The sequence below is a fragment of the Malus domestica genome, chromosome 08, assembly GCF_042453785.1.
Source record: "Malus domestica chromosome 08, GDT2T_hap1".
Taxonomy (NCBI): domain Eukaryota; kingdom Viridiplantae; phylum Streptophyta; class Magnoliopsida; order Rosales; family Rosaceae; genus Malus; species Malus domestica.
In genome coordinates this window covers 12,153,146-12,173,125 of record NC_091668.1, presented here as the reverse complement: position 1 = coordinate 12,173,125, position 19,980 = coordinate 12,153,146, and the positions used below count along the sequence as shown (strand labels likewise).

Here is a 19,980-nt window from a genome sequence, read left to right as displayed (position 1 = left end):
CGAACTCCCCTTTTGTTAGTCATCTTGCCTAAACTCTTCGTCTCCAGTCCCGAATTACCCTTAAAGAATCTGTGCACTGTGGGTTCACCTGAGACCTGGTACCTACTAAGAGTTTGGCTCAACTACACAAAACTAATAGTCACCACCTTAGATTCCCGAAGTTCTTTCCGACAATCCCACTTCACTCCCACATCATGGACCCAAATTTCATTTCGAACATTCATCATACTCAAATATCCAATAGAAACATGTATATCAACTTGTATATGTACTTAAGTAAGAAATAATTAAATTCATATATATATAGAAGGTTTCCCAGAACCCCCTACCTTGAATTCGATTAATTTTGTTCCTCTGAAGAACCTAATCGGAACACAAATATACAACCAAAAATATAAACACAAGTAACACATATTAGAAACCAAACTAAGTGTTCAACCACAAAATTGATATTATCTAACAAAAGTACATAAATTCTGGAATCTTATAACTCAGATAATGTCACTCAAATCAAGTAAAGAGAACTAGAAAGGAATCTGGAAAAGAAATTAGGTGTGCTAAAAACAGAACTTTGCATCTTCACAAAATCTGCAGAAAAAACAGCACTATTGAAACAAGTTTAGACTCATTTTTTAACATTCAAAACTAAACCAAATCGTGTAATATTACATGGGTTTTGAAGTTCGTGTTATGTACTTTAAAAACATATAAAGTTTGTAGAAAACGGAGCTCTAAATTGGAAGTTATGCTAAAAGAAAATTGGAGTCTTGAAACTGGAAATCCAGTTTTCTGCTGCTGTTTGGCAGCTCGCGACCCAAATTTAAATAAGGTTTTGATCAACCAAAACTCAACGGAACTGAGTGAAAACAATTGGGTTACAATCATGGACATATGTATTTTCAACGCAATAAAAGTTTTCTCCAAAGGAACACATAAAGACCTATGAATTAAGAGCAAAATAAGACCACTAGAAACTTGAGTTTTCTCTGCAAAGAAACAAATTTTCTGCAACTTACATAACAGTACACTTCCAAATCAAATAACAAAACTCAAAATATTTCCAAGTAATCCAGAAATCATGTATACAACACCCAAATATAACATGACTCAAAATTAACAAGAAATTGACTTTTTGAACCAAACCCTTGATCAAGAAATTTGATCTACACACCTAATCCGAATTACCCAACTCTAATTCAAGTTCAGATTAGTTCATTGAACAGTAGAAAACAAGAATTCCAAATATATCTCATGGCAGTTTCAATTCAACTAAGGAAATTAAATTCGAAAAATCTAAATAATCAAGGAACAAGAAGTTTACCCTTCAAATATCTGAATCCTTCCTTCACAATCACGTTCTTTAACTCTCAATTTATCTACCCCTTTTCGATTTCTGATGCTTTCCCACTTCTCTGGAACCCCTTTTATAGTTTCTCTAATCCTACTCACTCCTATCAGAGTCATGATAAAAACCTAGCTTCCTAGGTCATCCACCTCCTGCTTATAGACCTATGTGTCTCTTCTCAGTTCATCCTCTGCTGAACACACTCCTTGGTGCAATAGGAGATGAACAACTCTCTATGACACACTCCTTTGATAAATCAAAGGTCGACCTATCACAAGGTGTCCTAATCTCTATCCGATTTTTGGTATGAAGAAAAAAGATTTTTTTCCTAAAGATATGGAAGGCCACCTCCTCCCAGCTTCCTTGTTTCCATCGCACAGAAAGGAAGAACATGAAAGAATGTTCTTTTCCTTTGTTTTGTAGAATATTATTTTATTTTATTTTATTATTATTATTTGTTTTTTTTTTTTTAACAATACTAGGAAATCTAATAAATAAAAAGTATAGTATTAAAAGCTATTAAACAAATAAACACTAAGTAGACTAAAATTTTGTATAAAAACAATTATAATCACATTGCACTCTTAATTAAACGAGGGATATTACATGTTATTTGTACTAAATCATTCACTAGTACTCACAAAATGAGAGCTTAAACCTATGTACTTGTGTAAACCCTTCACAATTAATGAGAATTCCTCTACTTTGTGGACGTAGCCAATCTGGATGAACCATGTACATCTTGTGTTTGCTTCCCTGTCTCTATCCATTTACATACTTATCCACACTAGTGACCGTATCAATCTAGCGAATGTCGCAAACTTAACATTTTCTGTTGTACCAAAGTCCTCATTGATTTGGTGTATCAACATTTGGCGCCGCCTGTGGGAACGACACTTATTCCCACTCTCTTCAGCTTTGCCAAGCTGGTTTCCATCATTCGTACACTCTCTTTTGACCAGACATCCCTTTCCAATATGGAAAGCGAAGGAAGTCACAGCACACAGAATAACACCCCTCTTGCATCTAGTGCGAAACAACGAAGAATGAAGGAAAGAGGGTTGCTCTTCAAACTAAAGTCGATGAGCTAGAAGCTCAGAACAACAAGATAACAATGAAGAATGAGGTCCTCTAAAGCACTATGAGAAGCTCTGTGAGACGCTCCAAGAAACTAGGCGTACTCAAACACGCGAGCTCGTTGCCCCTGTAGACATTAACCATCATTTGGGTGCCCTCCAACACGGAGGGTCACCTCCCTTCGACATGGGTATCCCTGATGAGGAGCGAGTTAATCATTAAAACATTGATCAACATGAGACTTCTCTCAACCCAAATACTTCGACTCGAAGTAGAAGAAATGGAGAAAGACACCTCTTTCCAGAAGGGTTAGAAAGATCGAAAGCCGTTTATCGTGACTGTCAAGACTTCCTAAAGCAACGTTGAGAGAATCCCCTCCACATATGCTCGAAGATCAATGACCCAAGGGTTTCTGAAAGACTCAGTCCCCTCTCACGACCCAGGCCAACTGCCAATCTAGGGAAGGAACATGAAGGTACGGGGGACTCTGAGGTATTCCGACAGACTCGCCCTAGAAGTCAGTACGGCGAGTCCAAGAAAAAACCACACGCCCATGCTCAAACTTTCCTACTTCCAAGAGGCGATGGAGACTTACGAAAGAAAATTCCAGTGGTACATAACTCCACTCATGACCCCTTTGTCCTACAGCTCCTTGAGGAAGTAAACAAGTTGAAGGTCGAACGTCAGGCCGAGATACCTGACTGGAACCAACCCAGGCTTGACCCTCTCACAAGAATGATCCTCGACACCCCCTTTAAGCGAAGACAAAACAAAGGTTTGGTTTACAACTCTATACTGGAAGGGATGACCCAATTGAACACCTTAACCACTTTGAGTCCACCATGGCATATCGGATGCACACCGACGAAGAGCGATGTCTTTTCTTCTCCTCTACCCTCTTTGGAGGAGCTTTAAACTGGTATTGCCATCTTCCACCTGAGACAGTAGACTCATTTGAGGAATTGAGCAAACTGTTTGTCTCTCAACATATCTTCTAGACCGATCACTTGCATTATGCAGATAACTTTGACACTATTCGCCAGAAGCCAGATGAGTCACTACGAGAGTATGCCGGTCGCTTTAGCCATGAGTATTCTCGCTGCGCTAAGGCATATGACAAAACCGCCCTCAAGGCCTTCACGACAGGCCTACGTGATTGTTTCTTCAAGTACATGATCAATGCCAACACTTGGAAGACTTACTCTGAGGTGATGACACATGGTTACAACCACGCATCCGCCGAAGCAAGGACATACCAAGGGAACCTCCATATAGTTAACCCCTATCAACAAATGGGAAGTGGAAGTCAAGTTCTACCAAGTGAGGAGATATTGGCCATTCAAACACCCATTGCATCATCTCCTGCCTCATTTAGCTACTCACTAAGTCACCAAACGTATCTGTCTCTTGGTAAGAGGGAGGATTTTTACTCTCAGCAAGCCCATTACAACTAGGGGGATAAAAGTTCGTATCAAGACAACCAGGGGTGAACGTACCGTCGATTAATATGACTATAGGGCCAAGCTTCACTCTTTCAGAGTGAAGGACTAGGTACTGAAGGAAATGATATTATAAGAAGGCATACACATTACAAATGTTTTGACTTTTAACCACTTGAGATCTTTTGTCACACAAGTCATTCGGCAAATATTTAGGGAATTCAGACAACTTCTTCTAAGTCTTTTGCGTTCCTAGCACTGGAACACTTGGTTTACGTTGACCTACCCTTATACTCTAACTCAGAGCTTCAACATGCGTACTTTGACACAAATTATGTGATACTAAGTGTTACAACCAACATGATTCACATATCAAAAGTATAGATCATTTCATGCATAGCAAAACATTCATAAGAATCACTCATATCAATCAACATAAACATTATACATTCCAACACATTCATACATAAACATCATACATTCCAACACATTCATACATAAACATCATACATTCCAACACATCCATAAATAAGCCAACTGTGCTTCGAAAGGGTTCAACATACTATTTGTTGTTAGGGAGACTCCTATATATGTCGACCTCCATCCTCCACAGCCAGGCATACCTGCAAATGAATAAAAAATGCTTAACTTTTCTTCACATCCGAGAGGGCACTCTCAGCAGAGTCTCTCGAAATACTCAGTTTCTTTTCCTCCCGATAATACCTCTGCAAACAAGCCATACCAAAGAAAGAGTATCTCATATCATCAGGGTTAAAAGCAAGAGTATCCCATATCATACTTTTTCCCTATCTTTTCCTTTGGCCTTGTTCTTACCTGCAAGACAAGGAGAAATAGAGCAATCATCAGCACTTGGAATCAAGCTTCCAGTCAAGAACTGACTGCCTGAAACCCCTTGCCTGATTACTTACCTGACATTGCTTTCGAGTACTCATCTTCAACATCTTATGCTTCCAGAGAAGATACCACATCTGCCTGAGGAACAAATAGGGCAAGTGAGAAGGATACAAGGAAGCATGTGGAGACAAGCGTAACAGAACACGTGCCAACACATCCACTACTTTGTCAACAGCAAAAGTATCACATATCATCAGGGTCGAACGTACTCTAGATTTGATGGACTTGTTTTGACCCTCAAATTCTTGAGTCGGCCTTATACTCTGGAGGAAACCAGAAAACCCTCCAGCCCAGTTCAAGAATAAGCATGTGGAAAGTTACTTCTTCAAAAGCAAAAGTATCTTATATCATCTCTTCTCCATTTGCTTATCCTTATCCTTGTTGCTGTTTATGACACAAGGAGAAAGAGAATAATCAACCGGAAGCCGAAGTCAAACCTCCGATCTAGGTTGCTTGCTTGGAAGTCTAATTGTTTACCTTGTCTGTTACCTTATTCGGCAAATCTCCTAACTCGGCGACTTGGGGGATTCCTACTATAGGGTTTGTATCGCACTTGACCAAACCCGAAACTACAAGTAAGCTTCAAGTGAAATTGATACATTACCTTGTGCATCTTCATTGCTTAAAGATACCACCCCTGGATGGATGAAAAGTACTTCCAGATAAGATGCCACATCTACATAGGAGACAAATAAGGCAAGTGAAAATGCTACCACACTTTAGTACTTAGAAGTTTTGTGATTACTCAATAGCTTGGATTTTGCAAGTCCCTAACCGAGGAGCTTCCCTCACTCGGGACCTTAGGGGAGCACTGTTTGTACCATACTTGACCAATCCCGAAACTACTAAGCACTGGTCAACGTTATACCGTCAATGACCCAGAAGAGTTTTCCTCCAACCAGGAGGCCAATCACAGCGCGACACGTGTCGACATCAGAAGCCAATCATAGCGCGACACGTGTCAACATCAGAAGCCAATCACAACACGACACATGTCAATGTCAGAATGAAACTAGAAACTCTCTTCTATAAATAGAGATCATTCTTTCACAATATTTCCTAATGATATTTGTATTAAATCATTCACTAGTACTCACAAAAGGAGAGTTTGAACATATGTACTTGTGTAAACCCTTCACGATGAATGAGAACTCATCTACTTCGTGGACGTAGCCAATATAGGTGAACCATGTACATCTTGTGTTTGCTTCCCTGTCTCTATCCATTTACATACTTATCCACACTAGTGATCGGAGCAATCTAACGAATATCACAAACTTAACACTTTCTGTTGTACCAAAGTCCTCATTGATTTTGTGCATCAATAAAGGTAAATATAATATTTGCTAAGCATTATTGGGTTACAAAAATTGTTTAGAAGATATTTCTGTCAAAGCATTTATGTCAATTTCATGGTTACCTGCAAGTAATTTAAATTAATTTGGCGAATTCCTTGATGATGAGAATCATCATTCTTGTAACAGTGTTATTGAGAGAATAACCGATGAATTCCTTGCTAATTTATTGGGTGCTAAGTATTATTGGATTGAGAACATGGTTTGTGTTAGTTTTACATATATAAAATAAATGGGTAAACGGTTACCGTTTATAACCGCGGATAATACTCATAACCGCCAATTTAAATTTCGCGGGTAAACGATTATACCCATAACCGTTTATTTATCTAAACGGTTACCCATAACCGTAACCATTTAATTTAAATGGGCAGGTAACCACAGTTACCCATAACCAATGAGTATTTGCCCATCCCTATTCAATTAGTTGACTCGAGAGCATTTGTAATTCTCTCGCTTTTAAGGTCGAATATTGTAAATGATGAGTTCAATGCTAAATTTATTTTTCAGTATTTGCTAAAGTTGGAGAGAGAAAATGTGAATTATTTTATTTATATTTATTTTGGAGTTAATGTACAAAAAATTACTCAACTTTTATTTATGATTCCAAATTAGTGTCAACTTATTAAAACATTTCAAATAACTACTTAGTGTTTTGAAAATTAGACATTTGGTAGGGACTTTACCTACATTAATGATGACATTACTTTTTTGTTTAGTACATCAATATTTTTACACTAGGAAAAAGGAGAGTTCAACTAAGCCACACTGGGCAACCTAATTTGGTATCGAATACGCAATCCATGAGATTTGAATCTAAGACCTCTCACTTCCAAGTGAAGAGGAATACCACCAAACCGTAGTACTGAATGACTAATGATGATGACATTACTAGCATTGAATGATGAGGTGGATAAATACTAAAGTTGGTTTTCACTAATCGGCCTTTTTGGAGTTATGATCCCCTAAATTGACCCATTTTAGCCAACTTAAATTTCAACAATACAACGTTAGTTTGGAGATTCAAATCTCAATAGATAACTTAAGAGCTAAAACACACTTTATATTTGCCTACGTCATCAGTGAGCACTAATGAACCTAATATATGTCCATTGTTCAAAATTTCGTAATTATTTGAAATGTTTTAAAAAATTAGGATCAATTTAAAATCATCCCTAAAGATTGGATGGCTATCCATACTTAACCCTTTATTTTATATTTTAGAATTAGGAATATTCTTTAATGAAGAAGTTACAGATTTTTTAAGTTGACGGGCAATATGCTACATTCTGAAAGGGCTCTAGAAGCCATGCCTTTTCAAGGAATCTTACATCAAATTTTGATTAAAAAATAAAATGTTCATATCAAAATTCAAGCCCTCGTCGAGCCAAGCATGTTTGTCATCTTGACTATCTCCATAAAACACCACACAAGACAGATCAAGTTTTGTGTTTTCACAAAAACCCCTCACATTTGATAAATATCACTAATACCCATGATGGGAGCTTTTTTCTTCTGGGATATGAGGCGGCCTACTGCCTGTTTTGATTCTTGGAGAAAATAGGCTCCCTCTTTCCCGGCTAGTCTTCTCGCGAGAAAGCTCATTTCTTTTTGGTTTCCTAGAAAAAAGGTTGTTTTTCTAGAGAAAGGCAACAGTAGAGCAGCAGAAGCACACAAGCCTTCTAACCCAAGACCAAGACACATCCTCAAACCCAAGACCAAGAGGTGTGATGCAGGAGCACTTCACCATCAAGGTAGGAATAGGGTTAGTGGGAACGTGGGTGGGTAAGGGGCGGGATAAGGATGGGAATGGGTGGGCGTGCGAGGAGGATGAGTGCAGGGAAGAGAAGGGAAGGAGAATGAGGGAGGGGTGCAGGGAAGAGAAGGGAAGGAGAATGAGGGAGGGGTCGGGAGAGGTGAAAGCCTAGAATTTTTTTTTTAATTTTTTAAATATTTACGTGAGCTCATATTAACACGTGGCATCCAATTATTGTCCACATAGACGTCACGTCATCCGTTAATGACTGAGTTAATAGTTTGATTAACGAATGTATGAAACTGTTCCAAAATTAACACTTTAAATATGACTCTGGGACGAAAAAAACTTCATATACTAAATGTTAAAAATTACGAAACTTGATGATAGTAAACTGATATTTACCCAAAAATAAAAGTTTGGGGCGCTTAAAGAAAAAAAAGGGAAATTTCGGGCCACCTTTCATCGGGGTCCAATGCGGCCGCCATTCGTTTGTGCCTCGGTTTCTTAGCAGTCTGGTTTCTGACCAGTTCCTACACACGAGAACTGTTTACAAACCTGAACCGTCCAGATATCATCCAACGGCCCAAAACAGACCACCCTTCCCATTATAAAACCCACACCTCGGACGGACAGGTTCATTGCCACTCCACACCTCTGTAATTTCTTGCATACTTTTCTTCTCTTTGAAATTTCCACACTCCTATTCCGATTCCGATTCCAATGTCGACACCGGAATCCCAAAACCCCTCCGCCTCCGACCCAACAACCGATGACGCCTCCTCTGTAAGCAAAAGCGCTGCGAAAAAAGCCGCCAAAAAAGCCGCGAAAGAAGCCAAGAAAGAAACCCCGGCCGCGGCGGCCCCCTCTCTCGCCGTCGACGAGCAGGACCCGCTCGCCTCCAACTACGGCGAAGTACCGCTGGTCGAGCTCCAATCGAAGACGGCTGAGGACGTCAGCCACTGGACCGAGGTTGGACACTTGACCAACGCGTTGGAGAACCAGTCCGTGCTGATACGTGGCCGGGCGCAGACGATTCGCGCCGTCGGGAATAAGATGTCGTTTGTTGTCGTCAGAGAGAGGGGGTTTACGGTGCAGTGCGTGGTGACGGTGCAGCCTGACACCGTGAGCCGCCAGATGGTGAAGTACGTCGCCGGGTTGAGCAGAGAGTCGATTATCGATGTTGAAGGCGTCGTGTCTGTTCCTAGTGTCGAGATTAAAGGCACCACGCAGCAGGTTTTGAATTTAATTAAAACTTTAATTAGCTGAGTGATTACGTAGTGATTATAATCAAAATGTTGGGTTTAATCAGGTGGAAGTTCAAGTAAGGAAATTGTATTGTGTGAGTAGGGCTGCTGTTTTACCAATTAACATTGAGGATGCTGCTAGGAGTGATGTCGAAATCGAAAAGGCGTTGCAGGTAGTAAGATTACAAGTTTTACTTTGAATTGGGTTGTTGAAGCTTTGGTAAGCATTTTGGGACTTTCTTTCTCTTAGTATGTGTATATTCATTGGGTGGTATGATGGGTTTTTAGGCCGGAGAAACACTTGTTCGGGTTAATCAGGATACCCGCTTGAATAACCGAGTTCTTGACTTGCGAACACCGGCGAATCAGGGTATATTCTGCATTCAGAGTCAAGTTGGAAATGTGAGTAGTCTTTGTACCATTTGCAGTTGTTTCTCTTTGAAAAGTTGGAGGATTTTGAAGTAAGATATTACTGCTATGTGTAATTGGTTGCGTTGTTCTGTAGATCTTCAGGCAGTTCTTGATATCTGAAGGCTTTTTTGAAATCCACTCGCCAAAGCTGATTGCTGGTTCAAGTGAAGGTGGTGCTGCTGTTTTTAAACTCAATTACAAGGGTCAAGAGGCCTGCCTTGCCCAGTCACCTCAGCTTCACAAGCAGATGGCTATATGTGGTGACTTCGGCCGTATTTTCGAGATTGGTCCTGTTTTTAGAGCTGAGGACTCCTTTACCCATAGGCATTTGTGTGAGTTCACTGGTCTTGATGTTGAAATGGAGATCAAGAGGCACTATTCTGAGGTAGAATTATAATTTTTAGGCATTTGTTTACCGTTATCCCCCATATGATGGTGGATGTTAATTCACGGAGCAATTATATGCTTGTTTGTTCAGGTGATGGACGTTGTTGGTCCATTGTTTGTTGCAATGTTTGACTCCTTGAACAAGAACTGTGCAAAAGAGCTTGAAGCTGTGGCGAGGCAGTATCCATTCCAACCGCTAAAGGTCGCGCTTCTGATTTATTTTTTGCTGTCTTTAGTATTTGGACTGTGATATGTTGAGTGTTGAATGGTCAATGAAGCATTGCCTAAGCAATGGATTTATTATCTATATATTCTGAGTTATATAAAAAAAAAAAATGTTGCCAATGATTTCAGTTTCATGTCCACACAGTTTTTGGGTTCTGATTTTGTCATTTCTCAAATTTTCAGTACTTGCCAGAGACGCTACGTTTAACATTTGAAGAAGGTGTTCAGATGCTCAAGGTATTTCCACCCGTTCTTTTCTCGCCACTGAGTTGAGTAACAAATAGTAAATGCATGGTTGTAGACTTTGGCAGAGTTGTTTCTCGAATCACATGGTCTAGAGCCATTATTAGTGCTAAAAGTCTGGAAGCTGAAACATGCATGGCCTGCTTTCAATTGAAGATTTCTTCCATATATTCTAAGTTTGATGTTTTTTACAGGAAGCTGGGGTTGAAGTGGATCCTTTTGGGGACTTAAACACTGAGAATGAGAGAAAATTGGGCCAACTAGTTCTGGAGAAGTAATTTATCTTGCTTGTTCTACCCAATTTTTAGTTTGTTCTCATTCTGTTTAAGTTCTGTTGTAATCATAAATGTTTGAACTGATTTTTACCTAATGATAGGTATGGCACCGAGTTCTACATACTGCACCGCTACCCTTTGGCTGTTAGGCCATTCTACACAATGCCTTGCCACGACAATCCCGCTTACAGTAATTCGTTTGACGTTTTTATTCGAGGTAAACCATCATTGTTTCTATCAGTATTACTGTTGCATTTATATCCTAAATCATTTTGCTAATTTGATTTTGGTTCGAAGCTCACAACTTCAGTGCTCGATAGATATGTTAGACATCATATAGCTGTTAAATAGTTAATTTTTTATGCATATGGGTCAGCATAGTTAGAAATGTTACAAGTATACCAAGTGTCTTTTTATTCGTTGGTATGTTAGACGACACTTCCTGATGATGTATTGGATAGAAAATATATTATTCTCTTTATACTTGGGAACTCCAGTATACAGTGAACGGTTTTGGAGTGATGTGAATCTAAATATATATTCTCCATCCTTTAGGCGAGGAGATTATTTCTGGAGCACAGCGTGTACACGTTCCAGAGTTATTGACTGAGCGTGCACAGGCACTGGGAATTGACGTGAAGACGATATCAACATATATTGATTCTTTCAGGTATCCTTTCCTTCTGCTCCCTGTGTTATTGTTATTATTTATTCAAAATGTTGTAAGTTAGAAGCTCTTCACAAATCGGCTTCTGAGTTTTGACCTAACCATGCGATACTAGCCGACTTCCCTCGATTACACTGCTTAATGAACCTTATGATGCTTCTTGCAGATACGGTGCACCTCCACATGGTGGATTCGGAGTAGGGCTGGAGCGTGTTGTCATGCTTTTTTGCGGTTTGAATAACATCCGCAAAACTTCTCTTTTCCCTCGCGATCCACTTAGGCTCGCCCCTTAGAGGTGCCACTTTTCATTAACATTATCGGAGAATTTTGTTTTTATCAGTTTTACGAAGCCATCTGTTCTTACAACTGATGGCATAGACATACACATACATGCCATGGTCAAAATCTCTATTTTTGTTGTCTGCTCGAGTCGTTTTAGTAATGTTCGTCTGATTCAGAGTTGAACGAATAGATTATTTGATATACCTTCTAGTTTCCATATGAAAAGTAACACCATCTTCCGAATCGTTTGTCTCTGCTACGATGTGAGAAATTTTTTGCTTTACGATATTTGAACTCAGAACCTATTCCAAACTAAGGCGAAATGGTAGAAACCAACTCCGCTGGACTTCACGGATAGATGGCCTTTCAAGAAATGTGGAAGACACCATGCGCATCCCTCATCACAAATTTAAACCAGAGGAAGCCTTGGTACTGAATTTACCTTCTCTGTTCTCTCGATCTCTTTATCTTCATCGACACTCCTCTCCCCTCTCTCTCTCTCTCTCTCTCTCTCTCTCTCTCTCTCTCTCTCTCTCTCTCTCTCTCTCTGTAAGCCTTTCTCCGCTGGGCTCACTCCTATTCCTCACTCGATACCCTTTCTCTCCCATGGCCAGGCCACCACAACCACAAAAATGGACGAAACCCACATTTTGGAGATGATAGTGTTATTCACACACCTATTTTTACCTCACACGCACCATTGTTAATTTTTTTGCTATTGATCTCTTCTATTCAATCGATCCAACGGCCGAAAATTGAGAGAAATGTGTGAGAAATAAAAATAGGTGTGTAGATAGCACTATCCTTTGACAATTGTTCTTGCTTCCAATCTTTGTAGCTCTTATTTTTTGTTTTTTTTAAGAAGAGTACAATGTCTTTGTTCATAAAAAAAAATTCTTTTAATAATGCAAAAAATTGCACTTTTATTTATTTATTAAATGGGGAACATGCGTCTCAATGAGAGTCCTATTTTAGGATTCCACCACCAGCTTTGAGGACTTGAAAGAAATATTCAAGTCTCTAAAGAAATATCGTTTAAGTTGCCCAATGCTTTGAGAAAATGGGTGTGCATAATGATTTGCAGGGTCTCAAATGTTAACTAACTTGCATTGCAAGCAAACTAATTTTTCAAATGCAAATGCTAACGATCAAGAGGAACTGAACAAAACTTGTGGATTAAACCAGTGAAGAAGAAAGCAGAAAAAGAAAAATCACAAGAAAAAGAAAGTACTTAAAGGGTATCTGATGCATTTCTAAATAAAAACAATGGTTGCTTTCATGTTCTATCCATTTACCACACAAAACCACTAACCGTGTACCCTTTAAGTTTAATCTTTTCCGTTCCTACATTTTCTTTTTCATCTCCTCATTTACTGAAGAAAATTTAAGCAACCAAAAGGGAAGCTAAACCCATGATCACCACTCCGGCGCCAAAAGCCATCTCAGCACGTGAAGCAGCAGACGGTGAAGGTGCAGAGCTTGATGATCCGGTTGGTCCATCACTAGATGGTGAGGATGAAGGTGTAGCATCACCAGAAACCGGTGGGGATGAAACCTCATCCGACGGCGAGGGTGCCTTTGATGACTTGGGTGATTGGCTTGGGGCACTGTCATCAGAGGGACTGGGAGCATCAGAGGATGATTTGCTTGATGGAGAAGAAGCTGGTGATGCGGAGGACTTTGGCGAGCCGGCAGGCCTAGAGGCAGCAGAAATGTCGGGAATTTCAATCGCATTTGAGATTTGAAGAACTGAAATGTTGTAGGGCTGGGAGACAACGGCTTTCACGAGCTTGGCGTTGAGCTTGCCGCCCTTGACAGCTGACCCGAAAGCAATTTCTCCATCGCTCTTACCGACAATGATGAACCCTTGCTGGTCCTTGGCCTGGCCAGAGGACTGGAGCATTGTGGTTAGGGTTGATTCCTTGCTGGAACCAGCCAAACTGGTCAGTTTCTTCTGGTCGAAGTAATCCAAAACAACGTGTGCGCTGAGGATTTTCTTGATCACATCTTGGGATTTTCCGGAGATGCTTGACATGCCCCCATTGTCCACTGCCAACACTGTGATGGTGCTGCGCTTGTTGATCTCGTCGCCGAGCTTGGTCTCCTTGAGGTAGTTGGTGAAGCTGCTCAGTTCCGACTGCTTCTCGAGAAGCTTGACGATGTCAAAGGCAGAGGCCGAAGAGAAGACAAGGAAGAGGGCAAGGCAGAGGATAACAGAGGCTTTGGTGTTCTCCATCTTTATTTTTTTATCTTGCTTTGCCTTATTTCTTGCTTTGAAAGCAGTGCTTTATTTATCTTCCAAAGCTTTGGTTTCTCAAGTGGGGATTTGGGGGAGTTATATACAGATTGATTTGCTATAATTACACACAGAATTTGGATGTTGGTGGATCCTAGAGGCTGGGAGCGAATTTCTCTTCACCACTCAAGAAAAAACTACAATATCATCAATAAACAATTATGTGGAAAGAAGAAAGAAAAAGTACCAAACGATCACGTGGAAATCACGTGCATAACTAACGTCATTCATTTAATCTTAAAAAAGAACTAGTTAACATTTTTCAAAAACGAAGAAGAGAGAAATAGAAACAAAAATCAATGATAGAAAAAAAAAAGAACATGCACAAGGGTAACGTGCGAATCACGTGCAAATGAGATGATATTAGTCTGAGATAAAAAAGAACGAGTCAACTTTTTCAAAAATACACGTATTTGTTTCTAAAGACGCTTCAGTTGATATGGAATGGTCGTAAATGCGGCACATGTAGCGTTTAGCTTACAATACATTAAAAAATAAACACGTAATTTAAGAAAGTGTTTTAAGTTGTTATTTGGGGTTTGAGAGTTAAGGCAACAGAGAGGACACAATAGAGCCTCCAAATTTGGATTTTCAGTTGTTCATGGTTGTCTTCTCCAACCACAATCCCTCTAGCATACATATCTTGCCTACAAAAAAAAAAAAAAAAAAAACCCTCAGAAGGTTCGTTACCGCCATCAAACAGCCTTCATAATTTTCAAATCGAAAACCATGACAACTCACGGAGCCTCTCCCCTCCTCCTCCCCGTCTTCGCTCTATCCCTCGTGTTCTTCAGCTCCGCTATCTCTGAAGCCTTGGACCTCCCAGCAGGTCTCCCTGAAGGGTTGAAAGAATTCGGCGCGCTCAAAGACGAAGTTCTTAAATCCAACATCATTAATCAAATCGATGGATCAGCAGGGAAAGCGGCAAATGCACCAAAGAGTGGTGATGCTCCGGCCCCCGGTGGTCAAGGCAAGTTGGACAAAATGATTAAGGAATTGGGGGTGCCAGCGCCCGTGGCAGATGCAGCGAAGAATGGAGATGCTTCGGCACTAAACAACATATTCAAGTCTGCTCCAGGGCCTGGTGGTGTTGCTGCTGGGGCCGCTGATGCCTTGACGAAAATGTTCAAGCGCGGTCCAGCCCCTGATGCTGCTGGGCATAAGCCAGCACCCCCACCTCGTGAGGGTTCTGGTTCAACTCAGCTGGCTTCAAGCTTCCTCTGCGTTGGGATGCTTGGGTTCATCTCATTCTTCGTGGCTTTGTAAAGAACACAATTAGTACTATAACACAAAGCGAAACGGAGAAAGAGGAAGTATGGGGATCGCTATCAATCATTAACGGAAGCAGGAGGGAGACAGAATGCTTTGCCATGATTTGTTGAAAATTTTATTACTTCTAAAACGATAATACTTTATTTACCTGTTAACAATTTTGTTGAGATGATGAATGGATCTGAAGCTTTTTTCAATAATGCACAATGAATGGAGCATAAAATCACAAAAGACTGGAAATCAGAAATCGATCAATTGTGATGTCAACGAAGTTCTACTCACTTTCATTCACGCATTAACAAAATGAACACGATATCATCAGTAACCTACATTCTCTTATATGCAAAGGCTAATCATACGAGCCTTTTCAACATATATCCAGATCGTTGGCCTCACCGGGTGCAACTTTACAGTTGTCAGACAAAAATATGAGCACGATCAAATGTAGATCAGTAGTAATCATCCTACCGTTAAAACGCCAAATAAACTTGGTTTACCCAAAAAGACAGTTACTCCAACTATCAAAAGCTCCTCTAGAATGCGATGTATCACATTGTTCACTTGATTTTTTCAACTATATCGTTAATGACTTCCTCCATGTTCAGCGCCTTCATTTTTGAAAATGGTCGTTTCATGTCCTGCAAAATAAAACACATAAATGACAACTCGGAAAAATTGATTACTTTTCAACAAGCCCATAACATTATAAAGAAGATCACCCTCTCTTCACCAAAATAAATTACTTAGAACATCATCGAAGTTCATACAGAATATTGATATTTCCTTTTGTGAAAAAATAAGCATCCTGTTAAGATTCATCATGAATATGGATTTAAACTATCTCCTAGCAATTATCATCAATCACTTTTAGCCTTTTTCAAACTGAAACTTACCTTTCTGGAAAAACAGTGAGCTATTTCGTTCTCCTATCCAATGACTTTCAGAATGGAAAAGGCTTATTGACTAAAAACATGCAAATTAAATCTTGCAAGAATAGAAGAATTTTGGTGTATGAATTACCAGAAGACTGAGGAATGTCTCGCCGCCTTCCTCCCGTATCTCTAAGCATCCTTTTCTTGGCTATTCACAAAAAAGAAGGAAATAGTCAGATCATTACTTATACCCATAATGCCTAAATCCGTAATCGTTTGAAAAACGGCTTGGATAAGAAACAGATTAGTCTTAAACATGTACTTACTATTTTCCTAACAGTAAAGGTTTTGCACGATTCTAATCTGACATTGTGAAGATTGGATAATAGTGTGAGTTATAGGATACAATGGTCGACAGACAGCTTAAGACCTAATACTTACTTTCAATATCCTGTAGGAGGACATCAAGTCTACAAAAAGTCAAAAATAAATAAGCATGAAACAATGTTTATCCCCTGATTCTTTATGGTTCAATTGATTCCTTGCATCCACTCAATTCGAATTCATAAAACTAATGTTTTTGGTCTTTCTACAAATTCAGCGTTATTGTAATATATCCAAATCCTTTCTTTTAAATCATTCCATCCACATAAGCTCGAATCCATGGAAAACATTAATATCCTTCATTAAGTATACCTTATCAGGGTTTAGTAGAACTTTGATGCCAGGAACACCTTTCTCCAAACCATTTTTGACCTGATCAGCTCTTACCTTGAATGACTTGCATTGCTTGCTAGAGAAAAGAACCAAATCAGTCAATAAGGATAATAAAAGAACTGCAAGTACACAAAGATCTTGCTATTGCAGGGGGAATGGGGAAGGAAAACGTACACAATAAAAACCAAGGACTAAACGCTTAAGAAACAATCATCATAATCTTACAAAAAAAAGAAGAAAAGTTGGCGGACTGCACAAGACTTTAACTAATGTGGGATTTGGGGAGAGCAAGACATACACAATAATAACACTGTTTCTAAACGAGGCTGTTTTTGCAATCAAAACCCACAACTACCAAATCGCTTGGGCCACTCCATAACCATCAACACAGATTATCCTATTGCATAAATGATAAATCCAACAAATAGTTTTCATTTTCCAAATGGGAGCAAAGGTTCCGTAAACTTTTATCCAGCAACGAAACTACTCCAACAAAATAAAATGAAACGGCTGGATTGTGATACCACGACAATCCAACTCATAACTACTTTCACTTATTTCAGAATTGATAGAATCAAAAGCTCTCCCAAAGAATCTACAGACTCCTGCAACGATCGTACTGCTAAATCAACAACTGTGCGCAGTTTAATGACCAGGAGACCTTAATTTCATCCCCAGTTCATGCATCCTAGATACTAAGTTAAACAACATGTCCCTCGAATAGCTATTAAAACAGACAGTCAAAAGGCTTGCACACAGAGTAAATTAACAATTTTTCCACTAGACCCACCACCCCATCTACAAATCCTCCTTAGCTTTTAGCTAAATTAATCCAATCCTTGTTCCTTTTTGAAAATTAGAAGTCTGTAGTGCTCCCAACAAATTTCCTAGAGATTCCAAACCCTAGAACGAAGGGGGGGGGGGAATCCAATCGAGGTTACCCTAGTATGAATGCGTCAAAATTCTCAAAGCCAAAATCATAATCTAAAGAAAGTAAATAATAAATAGTAGAAAAAGAAGCACAATATATGAAATAACATTTTCGTGCGTATCCTAAAATTTTCTCGGCAACCAAACAGGACCAAAAAAAGATTGAGGGATAAAATTGCCTAACCAATGCTCAATCACAATGGTCCTCTTGTCCGACTCGTCATCGTCAGCCTCCGTACCTTCTCCGTCGTCCTCCACTTTCGCTTTCCCTTTCTCCTCCTTGTTCTCCGCGTCGGCCTCCACTTTCTCCTTCCCTTTCTTCTTCTTGTTCTCGTTCTCCGCGTCGGCCTCCGCCTTGCTCTCGCCGGAGTTGTCCTCCTCTTCCTTCACAGCTTCCGCTTCCGCTTCTTCCACCTCCACCTCTTCCTTCTTCGCCGGCTCTTTCTTCTTCTGAGCTCCCTTGGCCTTCTTCCTCGCCGGCGCCACGGCTCGTGGCTCAGCCGAGCTCCCACTCGGAGCCGGCCGAGCCATACTCCGAGTCACTCGCTGACCCGAGTCCTGAGCCACCAGCTGCTTTTCTTCTTGCTCTGTAGTCTTGCGTTTCCTCGGCGCCATTCCCACAAAACCCAGAAACCCTAGCACGCTAACGGAGCTCCGAGAGAGAGAGAGAGATGAGAGTTTTAGGCTCTCTCACTAGCAACGAAGTGAGAAAACTGACTGAGTGACTCCCTCTGGCTCCGGGTGGTGCCGTTTTGTACTTCCTGGCTCGCAGATATTTTTCCATTTTCCCGCGCTTTTACTGTTCGTGGATTTGAATAGACGGTGGGGATTGGTTTAGGGGTGCTGGATGAGTGTGGGCCGTCGATTGAAGAGCGAGTACGGAGTCGCATTGGGTGACTTCGAGATGGGAAATGACAAGGCCTTCGGCGGTCCAACCAAGTCCACACAATTACTCCCCCTTTACGGACACGCTCATCAAGAAATTACTGTTTTATCTTATAATTGAAAGAATTGTTATTAGCATTTTAAAAATCTTATTTGGCATTCTAAATTTTTCACAATTAAAAAGAAAAATATATTTGTGAGGAGTATAGAATGAGATTTTTAGAATGCTACTAACAATTCTCAAAATTTATTGCATTTTAATCATTTTATCCGAACACGTCATTTGTAAGACATCTTTCAAAAAGTTATTATGATCCTTTGACATTTGGTCCTTGGCAATGGTTTGAAGTTTGTCTTTTTCAATAAGTAGGTGATTATCGATCATTAATGTAAACTGAACCAACAATGCATATAACGATCGATTGAAGGACTAGTACATTTAAAAGTGATAGAATTCTATTATGATTCGTTTATTAATTTGTAATTTTTTTTTAACAAGAAATAATAGCAATTTTCTATTAATAATTATAACAATAACAATTATAAAGATTGTCAGATGGGTACAATATCCAATGACCAAATATTTGATTTAGAGGTAATTCGCACAAAACAAATAGTGATGATAATCCTTTAATTGGCTATCACAAAAGCACACACTAGCATAAACAACCTGGTACAAATTTGCCACAAAGAAGGCAGAAGCAACAGACTTATCTCAGAGCACACGTAATGTCACCACCACACAAGCGGGGCCACATTAAACGATAGCTAAGAAACGATGTCACATTAAAACCACCGCACACACACAGTGACACGCCTCGACCCTGATATTCCCCGAATACTAGGATAGACACGTGCTGGCCGACACCCGAGGGTGACGAAAGCCATTAATTGATACAAAGGCTAAAAATAAGAAGTAAATAAGGGTTATGAATTTAAATACAATGAGATAATAATTTGAGACCGTGTTCAGAGCAAACAACTAACTAAAGCTCTAAAATAATTAATATAAAATTGAATAAATAGGAGGATGTAGGTCCTACACCGAGAGGACTCGAATATGCCAATGCGAAAGCGTTGACTTCGGGATTGTATGCTTCGATTCTAAATCCTGAAAGGGGGCGCAAAACAAGGGTAAGTGGACCAAGTTTATATACAAACATAATAATAAAATAGTTATCAAGATACTAACCCCTACAGTTTAAATACAGAAAACTACTAACATAATAAGTTATAATTTTACTGAAAACCCTAGCATGCCAAAAACATCTCAAAAGACATATCACAGAAAAACATCGTGGAAATCAAAACATCAATCGTCTCACAGATCGTCTTGTAAGCGCAGTGTGCTACCAGTAAGATCACTAAATAAATATAACTCTCG

The 19,980-nt window shown here is 39.7% G+C and overlaps 2 protein-coding genes and 1 long non-coding RNA gene across 3 annotated transcripts in view; 2 read left to right on the top strand and 1 right to left on the bottom strand.

Moving 5' to 3' along the window:
- LOC139198327 (uncharacterized) overlaps window positions 1-19,980 on the top strand; it is a 53,377-nt gene that overhangs the window by 3,215 nt on the left and 30,182 nt on the right. The gene's annotated exons all lie outside the window — the stretch shown is intronic.
- On the top strand, window positions 8,371-11,867 carry LOC103410828 (aspartate--tRNA ligase 2, cytoplasmic-like). Its single transcript, XM_008349490.4, has 10 exons — window positions 8,371-9,123; window positions 9,200-9,307; window positions 9,423-9,536; window positions 9,640-9,930; window positions 10,024-10,134; window positions 10,341-10,394; window positions 10,595-10,674; window positions 10,777-10,892; window positions 11,231-11,345; window positions 11,509-11,867. The coding sequence occupies exons 1-10, from the start codon at window positions 8,611-8,613 to the stop codon at window positions 11,633-11,635; spliced, it is 1,629 nt and encodes a 542-aa protein (XP_008347712.3). The 5' UTR covers window positions 8,371-8,610; the 3' UTR covers window positions 11,636-11,867.
- Window positions 15,448-18,475, bottom strand: LOC103441379 (uncharacterized). The gene is made up of 4 exons (XM_008380054.4): window positions 17,896-18,475; window positions 16,761-16,857; window positions 16,213-16,272; window positions 15,448-15,830 (listed from the first exon to the last, which is right to left on the bottom strand). Exons 1-4 carry the CDS (start codon window positions 18,324-18,326, stop codon window positions 15,750-15,752), a joined length of 669 nt encoding a protein of 222 aa, XP_008378276.3. The 5' UTR covers window positions 18,327-18,475; the 3' UTR covers window positions 15,448-15,749.